Genomic DNA, 20,658 nt, shown 5'->3' with positions numbered 1-20,658 from the left:
TCATGACGATGAGCCTTTTCGAGATCCTGGTGGGCTGAAGAACTCGGGGGTAGGCAGAGGCGGCTTCACTTCTTGACCCAAGTACTCGGGCTTGGCAGCTGCGGCATCAACGATTGTCTTGACTCTGTCGTATAGCTCTGGCGCTTTGGCGCGATCTCCAGGCTTAATCTGAAGAAGACGATCGTTAATGACAGTCACCAAATCCCCGAGGCCAGTCCCGTGTTTACACAGAGGATGCTCTCGTAGATGTCGAACAGCTTCAGTAACTGCTGGATGAATTTCTGTAGATTGGCCCGGTTCGCGTGAAAAGAAGTTGCCTGGCGAAACTGGATCGTTTCGATCTTTCCTCTTCTTGTGGAATCCGTTGACTGCTGCAAAGTCATACACAAGCCAGACGGTGAATTCGAGAAACATGCAGCCCGCAGACCACATGTCATACCGGCGAGGCCTGGGTCTGTTATTCCGTTGGTCGTCGTCTGCCTCGGGGGCTTCGTAAGAGACTGTCGATTCCGCCGTCATTGTCGCTGAGTTTCTTAAGTCAGTCGCCTCTTTATGAAACTTGGAAACACCCATGTCTGCGAGAACTAGTGTTGCTAGATCGGCTCCTTGGTGTTGTTCAAAAACCAGGATATTCTGTGGTTTGATGTCGCCGTGGCGTATGTTGTGGTTGTGAAGTGCACGAATACCGTCGACAAGTCCTAGAATTTGCTCAAGGGCCCATCGAATGACGCCTGTTGTTCTGGGTTTGGAGTCATGTTCTCCCCAGAAGTCTCTTAGCGTGCCGCCGTTCGCCCAAGGAAACAGAAGGTAATAAGTAGAACCCCTTTCGCAGGAAGCTAACAGAGGGATCAAGTGCCCGTTCTGTAGCCGTTGGATGATGTCTAGGTTGTCCTTCTCTCTGGTAAAGTCCTCTTTCTTGTGGAACTCCTTGATAGCGACGTAGGCCTCGGCGTCTGCCTGGGGACAGATCAGTGGATTTCCTTTCCGCCGTCGTTCTAGACATACCGGAAAGAGGTGCTGATGCGCCGGGTGTAGCTTAGCCTTGTGGACCACACCCATGCCGCCTCTCACAAGTTCCGTTTCACACTCTGTCAATGGCAAAGCGCACTCCGGTTCAAGGACAAAATGCAAGCCAGGTTTGTCGAGGATTGGTGCCTGGACTACCCATTGCTTCTTGAGAAAGTTGTCGACCTTGTCCCCTTCTCCCCATGACATGGATGAGGGAAATCTCTTATTACCACTCATAGAAGCGAGTACATTATACTCACTGTCGTCGCTGTCATCACCGTTCCGACAAAGTGGTAGGTCCTCGTCAGTGATGCCTTCGTTGATGAGCTGCTCCATAGCAGCAGACTCCTCCATGAGAACGAGAACACAAAAGATCCTCTTTGCTTCTACGGCAACTCTGTCAGAAATACAAGACGAGAAGAACCGTCTTCTCCTTGGCAACCCTGCTTGAATGTGTGCAAGCGTAATCTTGTCAAGTTCGTCAGCCGGGATGAATTTCGCGAGCCGACCCTCGAGCGGACACGTGCGCATCAGCTGTTTCAGTTGCTTGTATAGAGTCTCCATCGTGAACGAATGATCTCGATCCAGACAATTGAATTGACCGATAGGGTCCAAGAGTACGTCTGACTGTGCAGCTAGGCAGAGACAAGAAGCGATCATGTAAGGGCAAAGTTCGTGCTGACGTGCCGGGCCTAGAATGGCTCCCACCATATCAGGACTTGAAAGGCTCCGCGAACGTGCGGCTCTGTCTTATGGTAGCCTTACAAGGCAACCAGAGGTGGCTGTCTGGTGTCATCTTGGGGGTGTCATCTGAAAGACCGGCAAGTCTGAGCCGGGTTGAAAATCCCAATAGCCTATGTGACATGCATGTCGCGTTGCAGCAATGCTGTTACCGATGGTGTGAATAAAGGCCAATGAGACTTTTCAGATAACAGCCCCTCATCTGTGGTTATCATGTCCGGCGAACCCGAAGTGGCAGTGGAAGGCCTCAAAATGCCTCGTTCGCGAGAATCCGGATTGAAGACAGGTAAGCGCCGCTAGGGAGAATAGAACCCAATTGATATGGGATGGAGAAAGTATGGAATTCAGCAAGGCCTCTAACCAGATTAGTACCCAAAGAGGCAGCTATCGCGCTTCATATTCGACAATATTAGTGTACCATGTGCTGGTCAAGGCTCTCAGCCTGATCGATAGCCGAGGCAATCATCTCAGCCCGGTGTGGGGGGAGAGACGCAGTCATCATGAAGTTTCTCTCTTGGCACAGACTGTGCCTCCACCACACTTCTTGGTGGCGTGTAAGACTGAAAGCAACGCCTCGCGGAAGGGAGCAACCGCACCCCTCTCACGTAAGATGTATGTATTGACATCTGACAGCCATTGGCTGATTTTGTAAGCATCAGATGAAAAGGCAACCAGGCGACTAGAGATAATGGGTCTTGCCAATGCTTGTCTTTGAGTCCGCGTATCTTGCAACCAGGTACTGCTCCATAAGGTGCCTCGTATCAGACTGTCGCAATGCAAGTCCCCACCCCCAAGTTCACAGCCCTACAGACATGACCCAGTTTGCCAGCGGGACAAGCAGATGTCATCAGATCACCACTTTACCTGCATATGCATCAACAGCAGCCAATGTCTGAGAGTGCCCACAAGCGGCTGAACACTTCCCCACTTGTTCAGACCAGACGAACAGAAAATGCCACCACTTAAAGGTTGGATGCCTAAACGACTAGGCACCCTTCACGCAAGTCTCCTGTCAACATGGCCTTCTTGAAGCCTTTGTTCCGATTCAGCCCCGGAGTCATCTGGGATTTGCTCAAGCGCGTGTATCTCTTCATCCAACCGTTTTCCATGATAGCCATGGGTCTCATGTCCAGGTTCTTTCCCGGTGTTCTCATGGAGGCTGACAGAACCACACGAATGAAATTCATTACAGAACTTGAGAAAGCATGCAGTCAGAGCGCACTCGCCCCTGCAAATTCTTTCCTCCCCGAGGGCAAGGTCCCCAGCCTGGTCACGACCGAGACAGTGAAAAGGTTGATGCCTCGCGCCAGCGATGACTTGGTTGAGTTTGTCTGCATACATGCGAAAAAGGTATTCTTAACCACTTTGCTCAGCAGACACGACACGATACATGCCGCCATGAGCAGCTTTTGCGAGCATAGGATCATGGATAACGCGTTGCCCATCAAAGCCCTCACGAGAGCATGCGATGTTTGCGAGCTTCCGACGGAGGGGGAGTGTCACCACAAGACGGAGTGGCCTTGTTTCCAGTCATGGGAATGCTGCGAGATCTCGAACTTCCAAAAAAGCCAATGGGTGTTTTGTGCGCCAGTCTTCATGGAGAATGACTCGCTGCTGAGATTGGAGGAAAGCCACGTGCTACCTTTCACATCGGTGGACGAGATTGGCACAGGAGGTCATTTCAGTACAGTCTCCAGGGCCAAAATCCACCCTGACCATTACCGAGGCTATGCATCCTCAAACAAGGCAAGTCATGAGCAGAACAGGCTAGAAAGATCTAAGGGCTGACCGACAGGAAATTAGGACGCAAGTGGGCAAGTTCACGTTGCTTTGAAGCACATGAAAGACCTCAGAGAACCAGGGTACAATGTTCAAACTGCATGGGCGAGCGAAGCGGGAGCCCTCGATCAAATCAACCAACTCCACAACAAACACTTGATCCGCCGCACAGGAGCTTTTAGGACGGGCAAGAATTACTACATCATGTTTGAGTGGGCTGATGGCGGCACCCTTCGAGATGTTTGGGAGAGGCAAAACGTTGACCATACCACACTAAACGGCACTCGCATCATGCAGGTCTTGGAGCAGCTGCATGGCCTAGCCGAGGCACTTTCGAAACTCCACAACACAGTTAACACCAAACAGCTGAATGGAGACACCCCGGGCCCTCTCCCCAGAGCCGAGACCATTCTGGCACCTCCCTCTCTGAACGTGCCCAAGGTAAAGCTTCAAGTTGACAGCGACAACAGCGACAACACTGGCGAAGAGCACTGGAGGCATGGAGACTTGAAGCCTGACAACATCCTCCTCTTCAAAGACGCCACCTCTCCATGGCTGGGAACTCTCAAGATCGCAGACCTGGGTTTGGCAAAGCAGCATGCATTTGCTACCTCCCAACGAGTCGACCCAACCCGGCAGAAGTACTCAACATCCCATTATGAGGCCCCAGAGGTCGTCATCAGGCGACACGAACCACGATCTCGACTCTATGACATTTGGTCCATGGGTTGCATTATTTTTGAGTTCGTCATCTGGTTGCTCTACGGCTATCCTGGGTTACAGAGATTCTACGGAGAGAAGCCGCCGACAAGCAGGGATACACTCTATTTCACGGTAAACCCAAGAGAGGATCACGCCCAAGTCAGTGACATTGTGAAGAAATGGATGGAATACATGCAGCGATTTGACCCAGAGTGCAACGACCAGTCGCCCAGTGTCATTGGCGATCTCATCAAACTAGTCAAGAACCACCTCCTTGTGGTTACCCTCCCAGGACAGATGGGCCAGGGAAGAACTCGCCAGAGCGCAGAATTTTTGGAGAGAAGTCTAAGGGAAATCATGAACAAAGCAGTGACTAACCGCGGAGGAACTTATCTCTTTACTCGGTCGAGCCGAAAAGCGGCACAAGCACTTAAAGAGATGAGTTCTCTTTCGACGGGCTCTGGGGGACAAGCTATGGCCTTGAAGAGCCCAAATCTGGTAAGATTCTCTTAGCAGATACCTCGACTATGGGTACTGAGTAGCATTCAGGATGTACGTGCAGCAAAAAGGTGAAGAGATTTGGGTCACTATGATGGCTGACTGATGGGCTTCACTCAACTTCAAAGACTGTGAGTCATAGGAAGACAATCCATATGATGAATAAATTAACACAAGTATAGTATGTGAGTTCCTAGCAGCTGGTTCATGAAAGCAAACATGACTAATCGATGGCCCGTTGATCTGTCCAGAGTGTAAGCCCTCTTCCAAAGCCCGTTTTTCAAGACTGACCAAGGTGTCTAACTGTTCCATATAGGTGGTGAGTTTCTTCGCTAGATTGCCATGCTGCTTGCGGAACGTACTAAGTCTAATAGAAAGTATGCCAGTCCTGCTGCCTATTGACCCCGGATTAGAACTGACAATGGCTAGTTTGATAACGTTTGGGAATTTCAAGATGACAGCTCGTTTGCAACTAGCTTCCTTCACAAACAAGACACTCAACTTTCGAGACCTTTCCCTCCTCAGCCGGTTTTATTGTGCGAGCGCTGTGCGCGCCTTAGTCTCTTGACTGACATTATTCTGCTGAATGACATATTTGCCAACATCAGGAAGCTATCCGAAAAGTGTCACCTCCACCGCCTGATTCTTGATGGCTTGAAGGGATACCATGAAACCAGCCTGATAGAGGTTCGCCGTGTTGGTTGTACTCTGAAGCTTAACGGAAAGCCAATGTCAGGGTTATCGATCTGCAAAGGCCTAGGTATGCCGTTCCTTGTTCCTAAATCATCACATCTCTGGGTCCTGATTCTTCGATAGCCGAAAACACGAGGCTGTATCCAGCCACTGATTCCCTACGCAACATCAAAATCGGTTTACCTCAACTCCCCGAAGTGAACAGTTCACCCTTCTACGATTTGATGTTGCATTGGGTCCAGGACTGTGATTCAAATCACCCGGAGTGCCGCCCATTGAACCACGACCCAGAGTGTCTGCCGACCCGACTACTAGATGTCGGCCCCAGTGGAAGGCTGGGTAACTACTCATTGGTGCATCTACTTGTAACCAGAAGAGATTTGGATACAGGTCACGACTTACGCTACATCGCACTCTCTCATCCATGGGGAGGTACCCTACAAAATGACCACTTCTGCACAACCCCTGAGAATTTTCACCAACGGCTTATCGGTGGCATTCCTTTTGATACACTTCCCCTTACTTTTAAAAATGCAGTGCAGGTTACTCGCTCGCTCAATATTCGGTACCTGTGGATCGACTCACTTTGCATCGTCCAAGGCGATGGCGGCGATTTTGACACCGAGGCCAAGAACATGGAGACCATCTTCAGCTCGGCCTATTGCGTGATAGCCGCCAGCCGAGCTTCAGGGACATCGAGTGGGTTTCTGGGAGAGAGAGGAGCGCGAAATTTCATCAGATTTGACGGGGCGACGGGTAGTCCACACTACATATGTAAAGCCATCGATGACTTCCAGCATGATGTGATCGAGGGGGATCTCAACAAACGGGGATGGGTCCTCCAAGAGCGCGCTCTGGCTCGACGAACAATCTACTTTACCAAGAACCAGACATACTGGGAGTGTGGGAAAGGTATCCGGTGCGAGACTCTCGCTCGCATGACAAAGTAAGTGTCCTTCCAGATTTATATATGCACCTTAACTAACCTTGAGGATCTAGTACCAAAGTCGCATTTCTGGGTGACCCAAATTTCCCTAATTTAGCTATTGACTCTACCAAAGGAACGAGGATTCGGTTTTACGAGGAACTCTACGAGGGATACTCAAGACTTCACTTCACCAAGGCATACGATAGGCCCATTGCCATTGCCGGCCTTGAACAGCGACTCGTCAATGCTTTTGAAACTCACGGAGGCTATGGCGTCTTCCAAGGGGAATTCTTCGGAAGAAGCCTGTTGTGGATTCGTGACGCCAGGTTCACGGACAAGCTCAAGGAGATTGACTTTCCTTCGAGCCAGAAATATGCCGTCCCTACGTGGTCGTGGATGGCGTATCAAGGGGCTATAACTTTCATGAATGTTCCTTTCGATGAGGTTGATTGGGAGGAGGGAAAGGATGCGATCAAGTCACCGTGGACGTGGAATGATTCGTCATCGAGCTCAGCCACATGGCACACTGGGAACTCGAATGAGAACATCGACCTAACGGCCTACGCAAGAGATTTAGTAAGCCCAGGCTCAGCCGAGAAGGGAATCGTTTTCGACCAAGGACGTACGGGTCTTACTGACGGCACACTCAAATGCGTGGTTGTTGGAAAGGAAAAGGTGCGGGATGAGAAGGCGGATGTGGCCCTTTTGCGGCACTACTACGTCTTGTTGGTGGTTCCAAGGAGAAGCCTGGAGACCGGGTATGAGAGAGTGGGAGCTGCTTGTCTTCCTGGAACATGTATCTCTTGGGACAGCGAAGTGAGAGTGCGAATATTCTAACTTTATTTTCCTTACTAGCGGGAATGGGATAAACAACCTAGTTACCCTATCAGACACAATGCGTATTTCCCCTCATGCTTTCCATTTAAAGCTTAAGCGAGTTGGCTACCCCTTTTATCACTTGTAAATACTCAGGCGAAGGCCAAGTCCGTGAAACCGAAAGTGTTAACGACGGGCCAAGGGTAGTTACAAGTGACGGATGGTTTATTATAGCCGCTACCACGGCGCCCAAGGTGCTATAACTACTCGAACCTGCTATTTAGGTAATGAGTGTCTTTTTACTCTCAGAAAAGAGCGCATTATGGTTTACATTAAATCCAAGTATAGGGGACCTGCCCTTTCATAGTAGTCAACTGTCACTTCTCAGCCACTTAATGACTACAGTACCGCTGCAGGCCAGGGACCCAGACTTCGGTGCGCCCGATTCACGTTGTATGTGCCCTATGGCCAACCAACGCTCAAAATGGCTATGACATCTCCATGTGTCTTGCCTGCGCCTCAGCCAAGGCTGAATCTGACAGTCTGACTGAATCTTGAGAAGATTCTGCCAGATTTTTCTACATGATATCTGGCAGAGCAATACAATCTCTTCCTTTTACTTTATTTCTGCCCTTACATCGTTGGGGTTCCAATCCGAACACAAACCCTGCTCTTTACCCGATACTTCAACAGCCATGACCCATATTAACATTCACATCGTCCTACTCTTCGCCTTGTGGATAGTCCAGCGATCCACTGCCGAGGAACCCCCCTCCGCCTTCGACCGGGGGCTATCTTTGTACATAAAATTGCATGCAGCAGCTGTAGGGCTTGCATTTCTTCTTAACCTTTTTTTGGTGACGCGGACGATCTGGGGACGAATCGCTACCTACCGAAATCTCACAGAGGGCATCCAACAGTTCCTGGCTCAGTATTCTCATGACACTGCCTACTTTGCAATCAAGGACCGTTTCCAGGAACAGATTGCCTCCCTTGTGAATTTCTACGCATCAAGCCCCAGGTCGTCTGGCGTCACAGCAACAACGACATCCACCACCACCATCGGCAACAAGTCTCGATATATTTATTCGTCTCTGGCAGGGAAGAACCACATCTGTGTTTTACTCCTATGCCCCGCTTCCACGTCGGAGGCACCCCTACGCGGATACCTGTTGCCCATCCACGTGGACGGTAAGAACCCGTCCTACGCGGCCTTATCCTACTGTTGGAATGATTGCATATACTCGTCTCCTGTAGATGGGGAGCTTTGTATTTTCCTTGAGGACCTCCCATCCTTACTAAAAGGGGACCATCATGGAAGACCCCTTCCAGCAAAAACCTCTGCCAATCACACCCAGCCTTGTCAACGCCCTCCGAGCTATTCGGGACGACGTTTCACGCATTGCGATTTGGGTGGACCAGATCTGTATCAACCAGGCCGACATCGACGAACGGTCTTCTCAAGTGGCGCTGATGGACCGCATCTACACAAATGCCAGCTATGTACAGATCTGGATTGGGGACGACACACAGGATATGAGCGTTTCCAAGGCTTTCGACCTCTCCCGACACCTGGGATTGTTTGGCTCGCACCTTCACAAAGAGTTTGGCCCCTCTCACCGGGTTGGCGACTACGAGGTGGATGATCAGACCTGCCGCAAGTACGGAATTCCCATGCTGCAAGAGGCCATGAGCGAATATGCAACCTTGGTGTCCTTGATCTGCCGTCCCTGGTTCTCCAGATCGTGGATTGTGCAAGAAGTGGCCCTCAACGAAAACATCAAAGTGTCGTGCGGCTCTTCAGAGATCGCCTTTATCCCCCTCTGGACTGCAATATCATTCTGCTACCAACAATTCCCCAGCAGCGTTGGATCGGTACCACGAAACATTCATGAGGCTTATGGGTCGTTGAGCCTTGCATTCCCCGGGAATACAGCCCGGGGGCGCCGGAATCTGCTTGCAGTCCTCATAGACCACAGGTACTGCTTTTCTACCGAGGCTTGTGACAAAGTGTTTGCATTCCTCAGCATCGCAGTGGATACGCATGATCTCGGCATCTTTGCTGACTATAGTCTCTGTGCTCGGTCCGTCTTCACCAAGACGGCGGCTAAGATGATCCATCGCTACCCCAACCTCGACATCTTGAGTTATGCAACTCCATGGCCCCGTCTTGATAGCTCAGAGGGGAATGGGATAGCGTTGGGCAAATGCAAAGACGCAACCAAGCGTTGTCAAGACACCTCCCATCCTCTCACCCTGCCAAGCTGGGCCCCCGACTGGTCCACCGTGGTTGGTTGCGGCTCGTTCAGGCCAATAGGCCCAGCGAAGAGAGTAATAAACTTTTCCGCCACAGGGGACTCAAGGCACATGCCCAAGTTCCGCAAGAACGACACTCAGCTGGGCCTGCAAGGGATTATTCTAGATCAGGTTGCCCAAGTAAGTGGCATACTTGGAAGACCTGTATCGGAGCGATGTGCCTTTCTCAAAGATGCAGAGGCTATTGCTCGGGTACGCAACACGGCAGTTTACGAACCTACGGGGGAGAGCATGTGGGACGCTTTCTTCAAGAGGATAACTGGTGGGGATGAGATGCTGGCTACGACGTGCGGACGGGCGAGTTACCAAGTGACGACGGAAGACTCCCCAGTCCCATTCGAAAAAGAGTCATTCCATGAGAGATACCAGAACTACCTCGGACAGTTGCATCTGGCCCGGCGTAGAGTAGAGCTCCAGTCCAAGAACGGCATTGACTGGATCATTTGCAAACTGGTATACTGGATGGTGTTTCTGTGGGAAAGCCGCTCCGCGTGGTACAATCCTGTAGACGGTGCTATATCGGAAAGATTCATGCTGGGGATCTTGGGCAGACATACGAATCGAAGGTTTATGCGGTCTACGAAGGGATACATTGGCCTTGCTGGACCCCAGGCCAAGCCAGGGGATTGTATTGCCCTTTTTGCCGGCGGAGCTGTCCCTATCATGATCCGGCCGAGGGGGAAGTTCCCAGCTTCTATGTCGTTGTGGGAAATTGTGGGAGATGTTTATGTTCACGGCGTCATGTTTGGTGAGGCATTCAACGTGGAAAAGTGTGAAACGATGTGGATAGTTTAGGACTTGGCCGCGCAAGAGAGAACGGGTTGACCGGGAGGAGCTTTAACTACGGACGCACACTGATTGCACATAAGCTCACAGGGGTAAAAAAGTAGTGATTGCCATAGGCTTTCTGCCTAGCCCTTTAATTGCTGTGCAAACGACCTCCCTCAACCCAGCCGCCTCCTCCTCTTCCCCCAATCTTCCAATTGGACAGTGATACCGTCCCTCCCTGACGGCTCACCGCCGCCGAGAAGCGGTTCGAAAAGAGGCTTGCTGCGTGATCCCAGTGATGTATCCCTTGCCACCACCACATGCGGGTCCATCTCAATCCCAACGTGACCCTTTCCATCGTGGCCCATGTATCTCCCAAGCGAAAAAGTCTGACTTCTCCAACCCGAAGTAGGGCCGCCGCCGTCTCTCACGGCTCGGCTTGGTGCTATATATGCCAAGACTGACCCGAGTGTGGTGGGAAATCGCGGCAGGACATACAGGGTCGCCCGCGAGTAAAAGAATAGCGCGACTGCAAGATCCAGGCCGAGCACCGTCATGGATATGACGAAGGCAGTATTGTCCATGAAGATTCGAGTCTCTCTGGTGACCCGGTTTCCCTCGATGGTGGACTCTTTCTCTACGGCATCGAAAAAGTCGGTATTCCGGCCGAAAAACGCAGCCACGACTCTACTATACACTTTGTTGATGACTGGGGTGAGCTTGGTAAGGTCCGGTAGAGGAAGCTTGGGATCGATAAAATCTCGAGACCCAGTCTCCAAGTATATCATCTGAGATATCCAATTGAGCGTGTTGGTGCTGTTACTCCAGGGGTCCACCGGATAGAGGAGGTTGTTCAGAGTCATGAAGAAAGATCCGGCATCACTAGTCAGATTGGCGTAGTGTAAGGCTGGTTGACTTCCGTTTATGAGCTGGTAATCGAGCACATGGCCCAATCGGTCGACCGTGATGTCGAACATTGCCGTTTTGAGACCTGGTCGGCACACGGAATAGCTCGTTGTTATGGTCTCATTCTCTTTCAATCCGTCAGGTGCTCGGGCCCAGCAAAATGTCAAGGCAGGGTTGCAATCGATGCTGGGGGGGTCCAACACCCCACCAAAGACAAGACTTTGGTAGTACGCTGCTGCCGCAGGTGCACTGCTCTGCTTCTGCAAGGCGTCACGAATCAACTGGTTGCCAAGACTTTCGACATTGTCGTCACAAATAGAAGTGTTTCCCGAGCTGGTGGTGGATACCTCCTTGATGACGTGGGATGAAGCTGCCACTGATGTGCAATTTGCATCGGCTCCAAGTCCCATGGTTCTCAGAACATAGGTATCATCGGGACCATCGTCTCCTGACCCTGTGATCTCATGAGGCTGAAAGTAATATTCAGTCGAGACCCATGGGATCAACTGCGCGTCATACGTCATGTTTGCCAGGAGCATAAACATGAACTCGTTGGAGAAACCCCACCTCGTTTGATATGTTGCAATCATTGTCGCATTCAAGTGCGTCTGATTGTACATGGGTTTGAACAACCGCGGATGCTCGACTGTCGTCAATCTTTCGTTGAAGAGCGCTCCGAGGCTAACTGCTAGTACGTTGGCGACCAGCGTGACAAGACAGAGCAGAGCAAGCATTATATGACGAGATTTTAAAGCTCTGTAAAATACCATCTGTGGCGGAACAGATGTATACTCAGCCTTGATGGATCTCTCTGGTCTGGATGAACCTGACCAAAGATCTTGAAATGGCTGGAATATGCAAAAGGTGCGCGTTAGGAATATCCAGAATGGCTCAACCACTGTCGCAAACACGGTCGGTATGTAATTTTCCAGTAGCTGCCGGACTTCGAAGTTCGAAGACGGGCGAGCAAGGCCTACCGTGGGATTTTATTAGTTGGCTCTTCATAGATGCAATGCGATGCTGCCACTAACCGTTGAGGTTGACCTCTTGGGCCTTTAAATATGACAGTACACCGACCCCGGCGGCGATCAAAACCGCAAAGACGCATCCCGCTGTTCGTCCGAGTGCTAATGGCTTGATCGGTTTGTAGTAATTGTCGTTGGCCAAATCATGCTGCTGCTTATCCGAAGATTCCAGCTCTCCTTCCGTAATGATCAATTCGTTTTGACCCGACTCAGGGTTAATAGTCAGCTGGAATCTGTAGCCTTGCAAGTCGCGAGCGAGACGCTTGTCGTCCGCCATATCCATGGGCCAGAAGAGCTTTGACACTATAGGGCTATTGTGGGCGATGTCGATCAGATGATCAATTGAGCCGGGGGCCGTAACGAGATTGCAGGAAGAGGATTTCATGTGATACGCAATGAGTCCGGCCGCCACTGCAATGAGCAAGAGTAGTACTTCCACAATGACAGCCAAGACTCTACTGACAACAATGCCAGTCATGGTGAATGTCGACGTACACGTATCATCATCAGCCGGGTCCGTATCGTTACCAAGTCTGTCGGCAATGGAAAGGCTGAAAAACTTCTGGTGGACACCACGGACCAAACTCTCAAGCCGCAAGGGGTCTGACAATAGACCAGGAGATCCGTTGTAGCCGACGATGCCGTACTGAAGAAAAACAGAACTGCTGGGGCTGAAGCCGGAATCCGGGACAAAGAAGTCGGGTGATTGAATATCTGTAATGTCTTGGACGCCTGAGCCCTTATTTGTAGGAAGAACTGGGTAGCTGGGAAGGGATTCTTTGTAAGAGGTCATGTTAAACTCTGAAGAAGTCAAATTCATCGATTCACCTCGGGCCTTGATGCCGTCGTTGACCGGTCTCAAGCCTAGGGCCGCAACAGTAGCGAGGATTGCCTGCTTGTGGAATGACACATGACACTGCAGCGCTGTCAAGTTGAACTCTTGCGAGTTGGTCGACGAGATGTTCATTTTCTGTGACCACAACACCAGAGCCGAGTTGTGGTCGCCTGGCTGGCTGGAGCAGTTCCAACTCATTGCGTCAACAAAATCGAAAGATCGGCTATCTCTGTAGTACAGCCATACGTCTGCGATATTTGGGTCCAGATTCACATCGGCGAAACAGTCACCTGCAGAAAATCGATAGACCAGCTCGCCGTCGCTGGTCTTGTTGCCTGTATTTCGATAACTCACAGGTGAACAGTCAACCTCTGCCCATAGCTTGGTGGTGTTGGAAGTCCAGGTCTTGTTTTGACCCGAAAGGGCAACATCGTCATTGACATAGAATGGCAGAAGGGCGTATTCTGGAGTTGTGAATGCTGGGTACGAGTTGTTCATCCAACCGATGGCGTACGCTCGATGGAGAAAGCGCAGGTCTTGAAGCTGTCTGTCTGTCGGTAGAAGCTCTGACCTCTGCAATATAGTTACGGGGAGGGTATGCGTTGCCACAGATGTTCCAAACAATGCAGTCTGGAGAGGCGTCAGGACCCAAAAGACAAGCACCATGATGCTTCCGGAGAGAAACACGGCCCAGTGTCTACTCGGTCAGTCCATGTTCTCAAGAGAGAAAAGAGCAATATTCGCTCATCTCACCGTCGTTTTGCAGCACGAACAGGCGCCACAGCAATAAAGTCAGAGGGATAGTCGAGGAGGATCGAGTTCTGGGCGGTTGCCCCTCCTGGCTTGGAGAGTTCGGTCCATGGCTGGATGCGCTTGACATCGAGATCGATCCAGTTCCACAACAGGCTGAATAACACAGCGACAATGTTTGGGACATATCGATAGGCGATGATGGCATACTGTGGTATCTCGTTGAGGGTTGGTGCCTGTGCTAAACCCTTTCGTGCCTGGCTCCGCTGGGCCAAAACCTCGATGATCGTAGCGAGAAGCAGCGTTAGCATAACGACGCCGACGAGAACAGGTGTTGACAAGGATGGCGGCTTCCAGCTTCTCGTTCGGGGCGCGACTGAAGCTGGTGGTGCGTTGGTCCGAGTCGCCTTATCCCTGTCCCACAGCCTAGACCTCACTGAAGGAGTCGACGGGAGCAAAGTTCGCGTCTCGGGCGATGACATTGCCCTGGCTGTTTTTTTTCTCGTGGCAGAGTATAGCGATATGGCTAAGATCTGAACTTCAGGTCTCGAAACATCGCAAAGATGGAAGGGAAGGACCAATTTCACACGATGTGAGAAAGATGAAACCAAGGCGTTATTTCCCGACAGGTCAGCCCCAACCTTGGAGGCGCAGCGGCTCCTACGATGCCCTTGTCGCTGAGTGGAGATGTTTCGCACACCAATAAAGATGTCATATTTCTATCTAAGCTTGTCCCTGTAATTATTACACGTTGGAAATCCCTCAGGCTGAGTCTCTGTCCGGTGGCCGAAAACGGGTAGCAATGCGAGGGCATAATGGGTGAGCCACGACATGTTTGCCATCGCCAGCCAGAGCCGTCAACAACAACACCAAGCACATTATCAGAATAAAGATATTCTAATCTCAGCCCTGGTCTTGAATCCTGGGATCATTAGACTAGAGATCTGGCGATACACCTTTTTTTTTTCTTTAATTCTTATTTTTCATATCGCGATCGTAAAAGTAGTATGTTCCTAGACGATGAGTTCTATTCAATCTCAAATATCCAACTCGTTGCATCAACTTTCAACTCAGCCTGAGCCGACTTACCAGACCGCACGATCAGAGTATCTTTGTTAACACCAGGCTAGGGCATTGAGATTGGTGTTCCTACCTACATATATATTGCAAAGCTGGAAAAGACTCCGATTTCTAGTGTTTCAAGGACAAAGATCTTTTTTTAGCATTCGCTGACGGTACAAATGAGATGTCGGCTTCCAAACACTCCACCACTTCGGTTTAGATGTTGCAGCCCGCCTCTGACAGAGACTTTCCTAAGTGTCCACCGCCCCATTACTTCATCTGACGATCCTCTGTCGAACCATCTCCATACGCGAGAGCAACAGCCTCTGTCTGGCTGAGCGGGCGAAACTGCTGAATCTGAGAAGGATACCAGATGTAAAAGATAGCCATGGTTATGGCCATCAGGACCGCATCAAAAACGTACAGCATCCACTCATTCTTGAGAGGGTAGGCATCAGCTCCCATGACGTATTCGATGATGCGAAAAATACAACGAATGAGGATGAGGGCTGAAGTCGCATAAAGCATCAAAATCATCTTTTCCCAGTCAAAATTTCCTTCAGGTCTGGTACCGGGCCAGTTGGCACTGTTGCGTCTGTAGCGAAGATGAAAGATGACTGATGCAGCGACGAAAAGACCGAAGAAGAGGATTTGGATGACTAAACCACCAACGACGATGTTCTCGCCCAGCTTTGAATCGCTGCCGGCAGCCATCATTCCAGCTCCAGTACTTTGAATCAAGAAGGAAAAGACATCCCCAACCACAAAGGTAGTCGTAAGCCACTTCACTTTGATAATGGAGCACATCTCGCCCTTGGGCCCAAGGCCTCTCATGATTCGGCCAAGTGTCATGTAGATCGAGGCGGCAAACAGCGAGGGTGGGATGAGCAGGAAGAGGGATTGGATGATGTACGGCATGAGCTGGTCGGTTGCATTGTTCGCGGCAATTCGACCGATGAAGCCTACGACTTCCACTATTGAATGCCGGTTAGCATCACGAGTTTCAACATTGTAAGCGGTTTTGAGAACATACTATATCCACCGATCGTGAACGGAATGCAAAACCAGAGGCGACAGCGCGTCATCTTCCACGTGTGGGCTGCCGATAACACGAAAAAGACGATGGTGAAGATGACGGCAGCTGCCATTGACGGAACGTAACTCCATAGGTAAAAGTCGCCTTTGTATGGGGAGAAGTTCTCCTCTGAGTATGAGGGCGTCAAAGTGAGACATTTTGGCGATGAAATGAAAGTTGAGTTCTTTTTTCGGTTCCGAGTCGATTTTTTGTGTTGTTTGTCTGACGCAAATCTAAGGGGATGGAACAAGGAGAGGACGCCGTCGGGAGTCGGAGTCAAGGATAAGGTCAAAAATCAAGTACAAGTGCTAATGCAGAAAGATGAAAGATGCGGAGCTAAGAGCGAGAAGTGATGGATGCTGACTGGGAAGAAGTCAAGATCTTTGAAGCACGTCACGATATTTAAATATCAACGATCTGCAAATCTTGACGAGATGCACTGCGGCCCCAAGAATAGCATTCGAGTGCCCGACTGGCCAACACGAGCAGACTTACCTGAACGGTCATCAATACGCGGAACCCCTGATGGAGGCGGGAACACGCTAGCCTATGGAGAGTGTTAACATAGCGGAATACCACATTTGAAACGACTCAGTGACCACTTCCATAGGGCATTCCCAAAGCGCCGCCACTCTGATTCATGTCGGGCCCGGACTCTATGCGCGGACCTTCAAGAACCCTCACCTTTCATACTCGCTTTTAGGAACAAATTTAGTCCCTTTAGGATACTATTACTGATTCCAATGTGAAAAACTTAAACTATGTGCCTTTTTCAAAGGGAACGTTGAGGCTTATAGGGTAGGGGAACAAGACACCATGATAGTTGAGTTCATTGCTATTATCCGCACTGATAAAAGAAAAAACGTTATATGCCTGTATAACTATGATAACTACTGTGGCTATTATAATAAATACTAGATCCCAATCGTGAATTTTTGCTTCATCTTTACCGTCATGATCAATACTGACACGGACGCTGTGAAGATTCTGAATAATCGCGCAAAACCTGAACTCAACCCAAACAGAACAGCGCCCTTCTCCTGTGAAACTAAACATTGTCTGCTTTGACTAATATGTGCATCTGTAGGTATTAATCAGCTCCATAATTAAACAGATTTGCCTGTATTTTTCCTTGCCCCCGTCAGTTTTTCTGTCCTCACACGAGACGGATCCCTTGTGGGGGATCTAATTAAGCTCACGGCTGAGAAGAGGAATGAGGCGGCAGGGGATCCGCGTATACTTTTACCAAAATGAAAACTTCCTCGGTTTCATTCCAAATTAGGGTTAGTGCTCGTATTTGACACCCAACTTGGCAAAGCGCCCATGACTCGGCACAGGGGTCCGAAAGAGACACCCAGCGTCGTCTTCCCTCGCATTCCCTCCCACTTTCTGCATATCTTCTTTCCTCGCATTCCTTCTCTTCTGTCTGTTTATTTTCGTTTACTCGTATTCCAGCCCGTTATATCTCTTCCTTATGGAATCAAACCGCGTTCGTAAGCCACGCCAAGGTCATCGCAAGTCTCGCAATGGCTGTGCAGTCTGCAAGAAGCGCCACATCAAATGCGACGAGCGACGTCCCGTTTGCGGCCATTGCGAGATATCCGAGAGGGACTGCTACTACATTCTACCTCAGAAGGTCAGGATGGGAGCTTCTCCATACGAACAGGAGCTCACCACTTCGGCATGGCTTGAGACTGCATCTACGTCGAGAGACCCGGAACTTCCAGCGTCACCGAATCTGCACGACATCGAATCCGATGAGCTTTTTACCTTTGAACATTTGCAACTTTTGTACAATATCCAGGAACATATGACGAATTGGATGATGGTGCCGGACTTACTAAAGCCTCTCGCCAATGGCTACGTCAACGCCGCTTTGAAGACACCATACCTGATGAACCAACTACTGGCTCTATCCGCAATGCATCTCAGCACAGTCAATCCTGAGTCCTCGAGCCATTACACGAGTACCGCGAATCATCTCCGACACCGAGCACTGCGTGGCTTCAACAAGGAGCTCGATGATACCTCCCAGTCGAACGCGACATCACAGTTCTTCTTTGCCTCGTTGCTGGCACTACACTACTTCGCCGAGACCATAAGCGGTGTTCCAGAACAGGAATTCCCAACGACTCTTCGGCATATGCTGGAATACTTTCGACTTCATCGCGGAGCACGAGTGCTAAGCGATCGAGCACATCCAACCCTTATGGGCTCATCAGTGGTCGGATGGCTTATCACTGCAGTGGAGGAAAGCAAGAAGGAAACACACGCCCCGTCAGAATCCTGTACACTTCTGAAAACAATGCTTCAGGCGTCGGACTTGAATGAGGAGTCGCTCGAGGCTTGCGAAGGAGCGAGGGAGTCCCTCGACCTGGTCCATCCATGGATTCAGGGGCCCAATGGGTGGGGCGTACATGCGCTGCTCGGCTGGTCAAACCTCATCCCACTGCGGTTTCTCAGCCTGTTGGAAAAACAGATTCCCGAGGCCCTCGTCATTCTAGCCCATTATGCCGTATTGATGCATCGTTTTCGGGGCTTCTGGTGTTTTGGAGATGTGGGAAAACGGTTGGTGAATGGCATCTCTGGTCTCCTCGCAGCATACTGGGTAGAATGGCTTCCGACCCTTGATAATGAATGAAACCTATGTACCGTTCTCAACTCTGTGGAATTACTTAGATAAATGTGTCGAGTGCATAGTTTATGACCATAGACAAAGTTGCCCGACCGCGCAGACGTACAAAAACTTGAGACACTCGGACGGTCGTGCTCCATTAAACCAATAAAGAGTATTTTCTTTATAGCCTAATTATGAGCTAAATAAGAGATAAAAATAAGAAATAATATCATAAATCTTTAAATATTTTATTTATTATATCTAGGGACCTTTTTTTGCCTTAGAAGCCAGAGAGTATTGACAGTGTCCCATATTTTGTTACAATTACGTGCCGACCCCCGTTTCAAACCTCGTCGAAACCAACAAAAGCATTTTTGCCACCACTGAGTGGTAAACTAATGAGACCAGCCTTCCTCCTAAACATGTCTAGCCATTGGGGATTGTCTGCCCAAGTCTGATCCCACGCATTATCCGGCCCATACATCATCTCGCTCATCTTCCTTTGAAGTTGGCGATCGGAAGGCACGCGTCCTTGCGAGATCTCGTCGGACACAAACTTCAACAGGAGCCTTTCTATCTGCCTGTATGAATGTGCCGAGGTTTCATCCCTGTTTGGTGATGCTGAGTCAGCCACCCCAGGACTGACCTCGTCGCTGCTCAGCGGCCCAAAGACATTCTCAGACGAATCCATGCGGTGATCTGCCCTTGAGGCTGAGAAAGGCTCCATCGTGTGTCGTTGTGTGCCAATGAGAAACACTGGCATGTCATTCTCAACAAGATCATCAATCTTTTGCTCAAACCCTCTGTCACCCTTCCACTCCCTCATATCTGAGCCAGTACGAAAATGCACCGCCAAGTGTTTCTGCCTCTCAGCCCAAGTATCCATGCGCGCATCGCAGAAGCCGCACCGAGACTTGACATGGTCAATGGACGAAAGCCAGTTTTTCATCGAGTCGTTGAAGTTACATCCACGATGGAAGAGACGGAGGTGCTGTCCAAGATGATCTTTGCGATGAAACTGGCGGGCTTCTTCTGGTTGCGCCATGCAGGCGGCATAGTTGTGTACTTGGTGGTGGTCGGGTAAAGGGTCGGGTTGGCGGCAAAAGACGCAGTATACACGTCCATCTGGCTCCTGCAGTACCGGGCCAAACTTGGAACATCTGAACGACGTTAGCAAGCTGAGGATGATGAGCGAGTAGTCTGGGAGACTTACTGCCACTGTTCCAGACTCAAATGCATAGTTGTTTCGTGTCGCTGCCAGTCATGTTTCGTCTTGAAGGTATCTGTACAAAACGTACATTGGTATCTTCTGGGCTCCGGTTCTCCTTCTCTAACTTTTTTTGACCTTGCAGGTTGCCTTCTCCTACGCCTTCTCCGCGAAGCCGAGGGTGATGAAGTAAAGGAATCCCAAGACCCAACTGACGAGTCGGAGCGGGCTCCGGCTTCTGCACTGAAGGGTGTCTGCGATGTGCTCGCCACACCGTCAGTATAAGGCAAGCTGGCGGGTAGTTCGGGTCGATATGATAAGTCGTGGGAGATGATGTGGTCAGATGAACATGACAGAGCTATTGAATCCGGATCATCAGTTTGGAATACCCTAAATAGGTGGCAATTAGTGGTTGACGATAAACGAGATGCATAGGCTCCTACCTTTGCCATGTGTCGGTTGCTAGCTGTAGAGGGTCGGGATATAAGTTGGATATGTCGTCAACGGCGCTAATGGACGTGTCGCTTTGAGACCGAGTGTTGACAACGCCATGAATAGATGTGTTCCCAATGATGGCTGCATTATCCTGGGCCTCATCGAGACCACTCGTAGTCCCCAGGTACCCCACCTCGTGCTCGGGAAGCCATGACATCCAGTCTTCGTCAGCAGACGACTGGCCGGCATGAGCCGGAGCTCTTTCGGGCGGAGATTTCTGGGAGTCCATTTCTTGCCTTGACAAGGTCAAGAAGACCATGCAGGTCCATTGAGCGGCATCATTGATCCAGCGTTATCGGAGTCATCAAGTTTTAGCACAGGGCGTAAAACTTTACGCCCTTGACAAAGCCCCGCTTTTGTATGGAGCTCTCAAGAACGTTATCAAAGCGGCTTGCTTGGAGCTAAGACATAACAGGGTGCTTGACAGAGGTGAAGGA

The 20,658-nt window shown here is 50.2% G+C and overlaps 8 protein-coding genes across 8 annotated transcripts; 4 read left to right on the top strand and 4 right to left on the bottom strand.

The window, feature by feature from the left end:
- LRP88_12885 (protein kinase family protein) lies at positions 1 to 1,572 on the bottom strand (the record flags this gene model as incomplete). The annotated part of the gene is made up of 2 exons (XM_083249270.1): positions 1 to 957; positions 1,006 to 1,572. 2 exons carry the CDS (start codon positions 1,570 to 1,572, stop codon positions 1 to 3), a joined length of 1,524 nt encoding a protein of 507 aa, XP_083095072.1.
- Positions 1,573 to 3,732: 2,160 nt separating this feature from the next.
- Positions 3,733 to 4,743, top strand: LRP88_12884 (uncharacterized protein; the record flags this gene model as incomplete). Its single annotated transcript, XM_083249269.1, has 1 exon — positions 3,733 to 4,743. The coding sequence occupies one exon, from the start codon at positions 3,733 to 3,735 to the stop codon at positions 4,741 to 4,743; it is 1,011 nt and encodes a 336-aa protein (XP_083095071.1).
- A 1,247-nt stretch (positions 4,744 to 5,990) lies between these two features.
- LRP88_12883 (uncharacterized protein) lies at positions 5,991 to 7,186 on the top strand (the record flags this gene model as incomplete). The annotated part of the gene is made up of 2 exons (XM_083249268.1): positions 5,991 to 6,367; positions 6,421 to 7,186. The coding sequence occupies 2 exons, from the start codon at positions 5,991 to 5,993 to the stop codon at positions 7,184 to 7,186; spliced, it is 1,143 nt and encodes a 380-aa protein (XP_083095070.1).
- Positions 7,187 to 8,479: 1,293 nt separating this feature from the next.
- On the top strand, positions 8,480 to 9,213 carry LRP88_12882 (uncharacterized protein; the record flags this gene model as incomplete). The annotated part of the gene is made up of 2 exons (XM_083249267.1): positions 8,480 to 9,040; positions 9,193 to 9,213. 2 exons carry the CDS (start codon positions 8,480 to 8,482, stop codon positions 9,211 to 9,213), a joined length of 582 nt encoding a protein of 193 aa, XP_083095069.1.
- Positions 9,214 to 10,425: 1,212 nt separating this feature from the next.
- LRP88_12881 (uncharacterized protein) lies at positions 10,426 to 11,745 on the bottom strand (the record flags this gene model as incomplete). Its single annotated transcript, XM_083249266.1, has 1 exon — positions 10,426 to 11,745. The coding sequence occupies one exon, from the start codon at positions 11,743 to 11,745 to the stop codon at positions 10,426 to 10,428; it is 1,320 nt and encodes a 439-aa protein (XP_083095068.1).
- Positions 11,746 to 12,181: 436 nt separating this feature from the next.
- On the bottom strand, positions 12,182 to 14,076 carry LRP88_12880 (DUF3433 domain-containing protein; the record flags this gene model as incomplete). The annotated part of the gene is made up of 2 exons (XM_083249265.1): positions 12,182 to 13,712; positions 13,769 to 14,076. The coding sequence occupies 2 exons, from the start codon at positions 14,074 to 14,076 to the stop codon at positions 12,182 to 12,184; spliced, it is 1,839 nt and encodes a 612-aa protein (XP_083095067.1).
- Positions 14,077 to 15,097: 1,021 nt separating this feature from the next.
- On the bottom strand, positions 15,098 to 15,912 carry LRP88_12879 (RTA1 like protein-domain-containing protein; the record flags this gene model as incomplete). The annotated part of the gene is made up of 2 exons (XM_083249264.1): positions 15,098 to 15,801; positions 15,861 to 15,912. The coding sequence occupies 2 exons, from the start codon at positions 15,910 to 15,912 to the stop codon at positions 15,098 to 15,100; spliced, it is 756 nt and encodes a 251-aa protein (XP_083095066.1).
- A 1,464-nt stretch (positions 15,913 to 17,376) lies between these two features.
- LRP88_12878 (Zn(II)2Cys6 transcription factor domain-containing protein) lies at positions 17,377 to 18,543 on the top strand (the record flags this gene model as incomplete). The annotated part of the gene is made up of 1 exon (XM_083249263.1): positions 17,377 to 18,543. One exon carries the CDS (start codon positions 17,377 to 17,379, stop codon positions 18,541 to 18,543), a length of 1,167 nt encoding a protein of 388 aa, XP_083095065.1.
- Positions 18,544 to 20,658: the final 2,115 nt, after the last annotated feature.

Source organism: Fusarium phalaenopsidis (assembly GCF_050370095.1).
Source record: "Fusarium phalaenopsidis strain FUZ10S chromosome Unknown contig_32328, whole genome shotgun sequence".
Classification (NCBI taxonomy): Eukaryota; Fungi; Ascomycota; class Sordariomycetes; order Hypocreales; family Nectriaceae; genus Fusarium; species Fusarium phalaenopsidis.
This window is presented reverse-complemented; position numbering and strand designations above follow the sequence as displayed.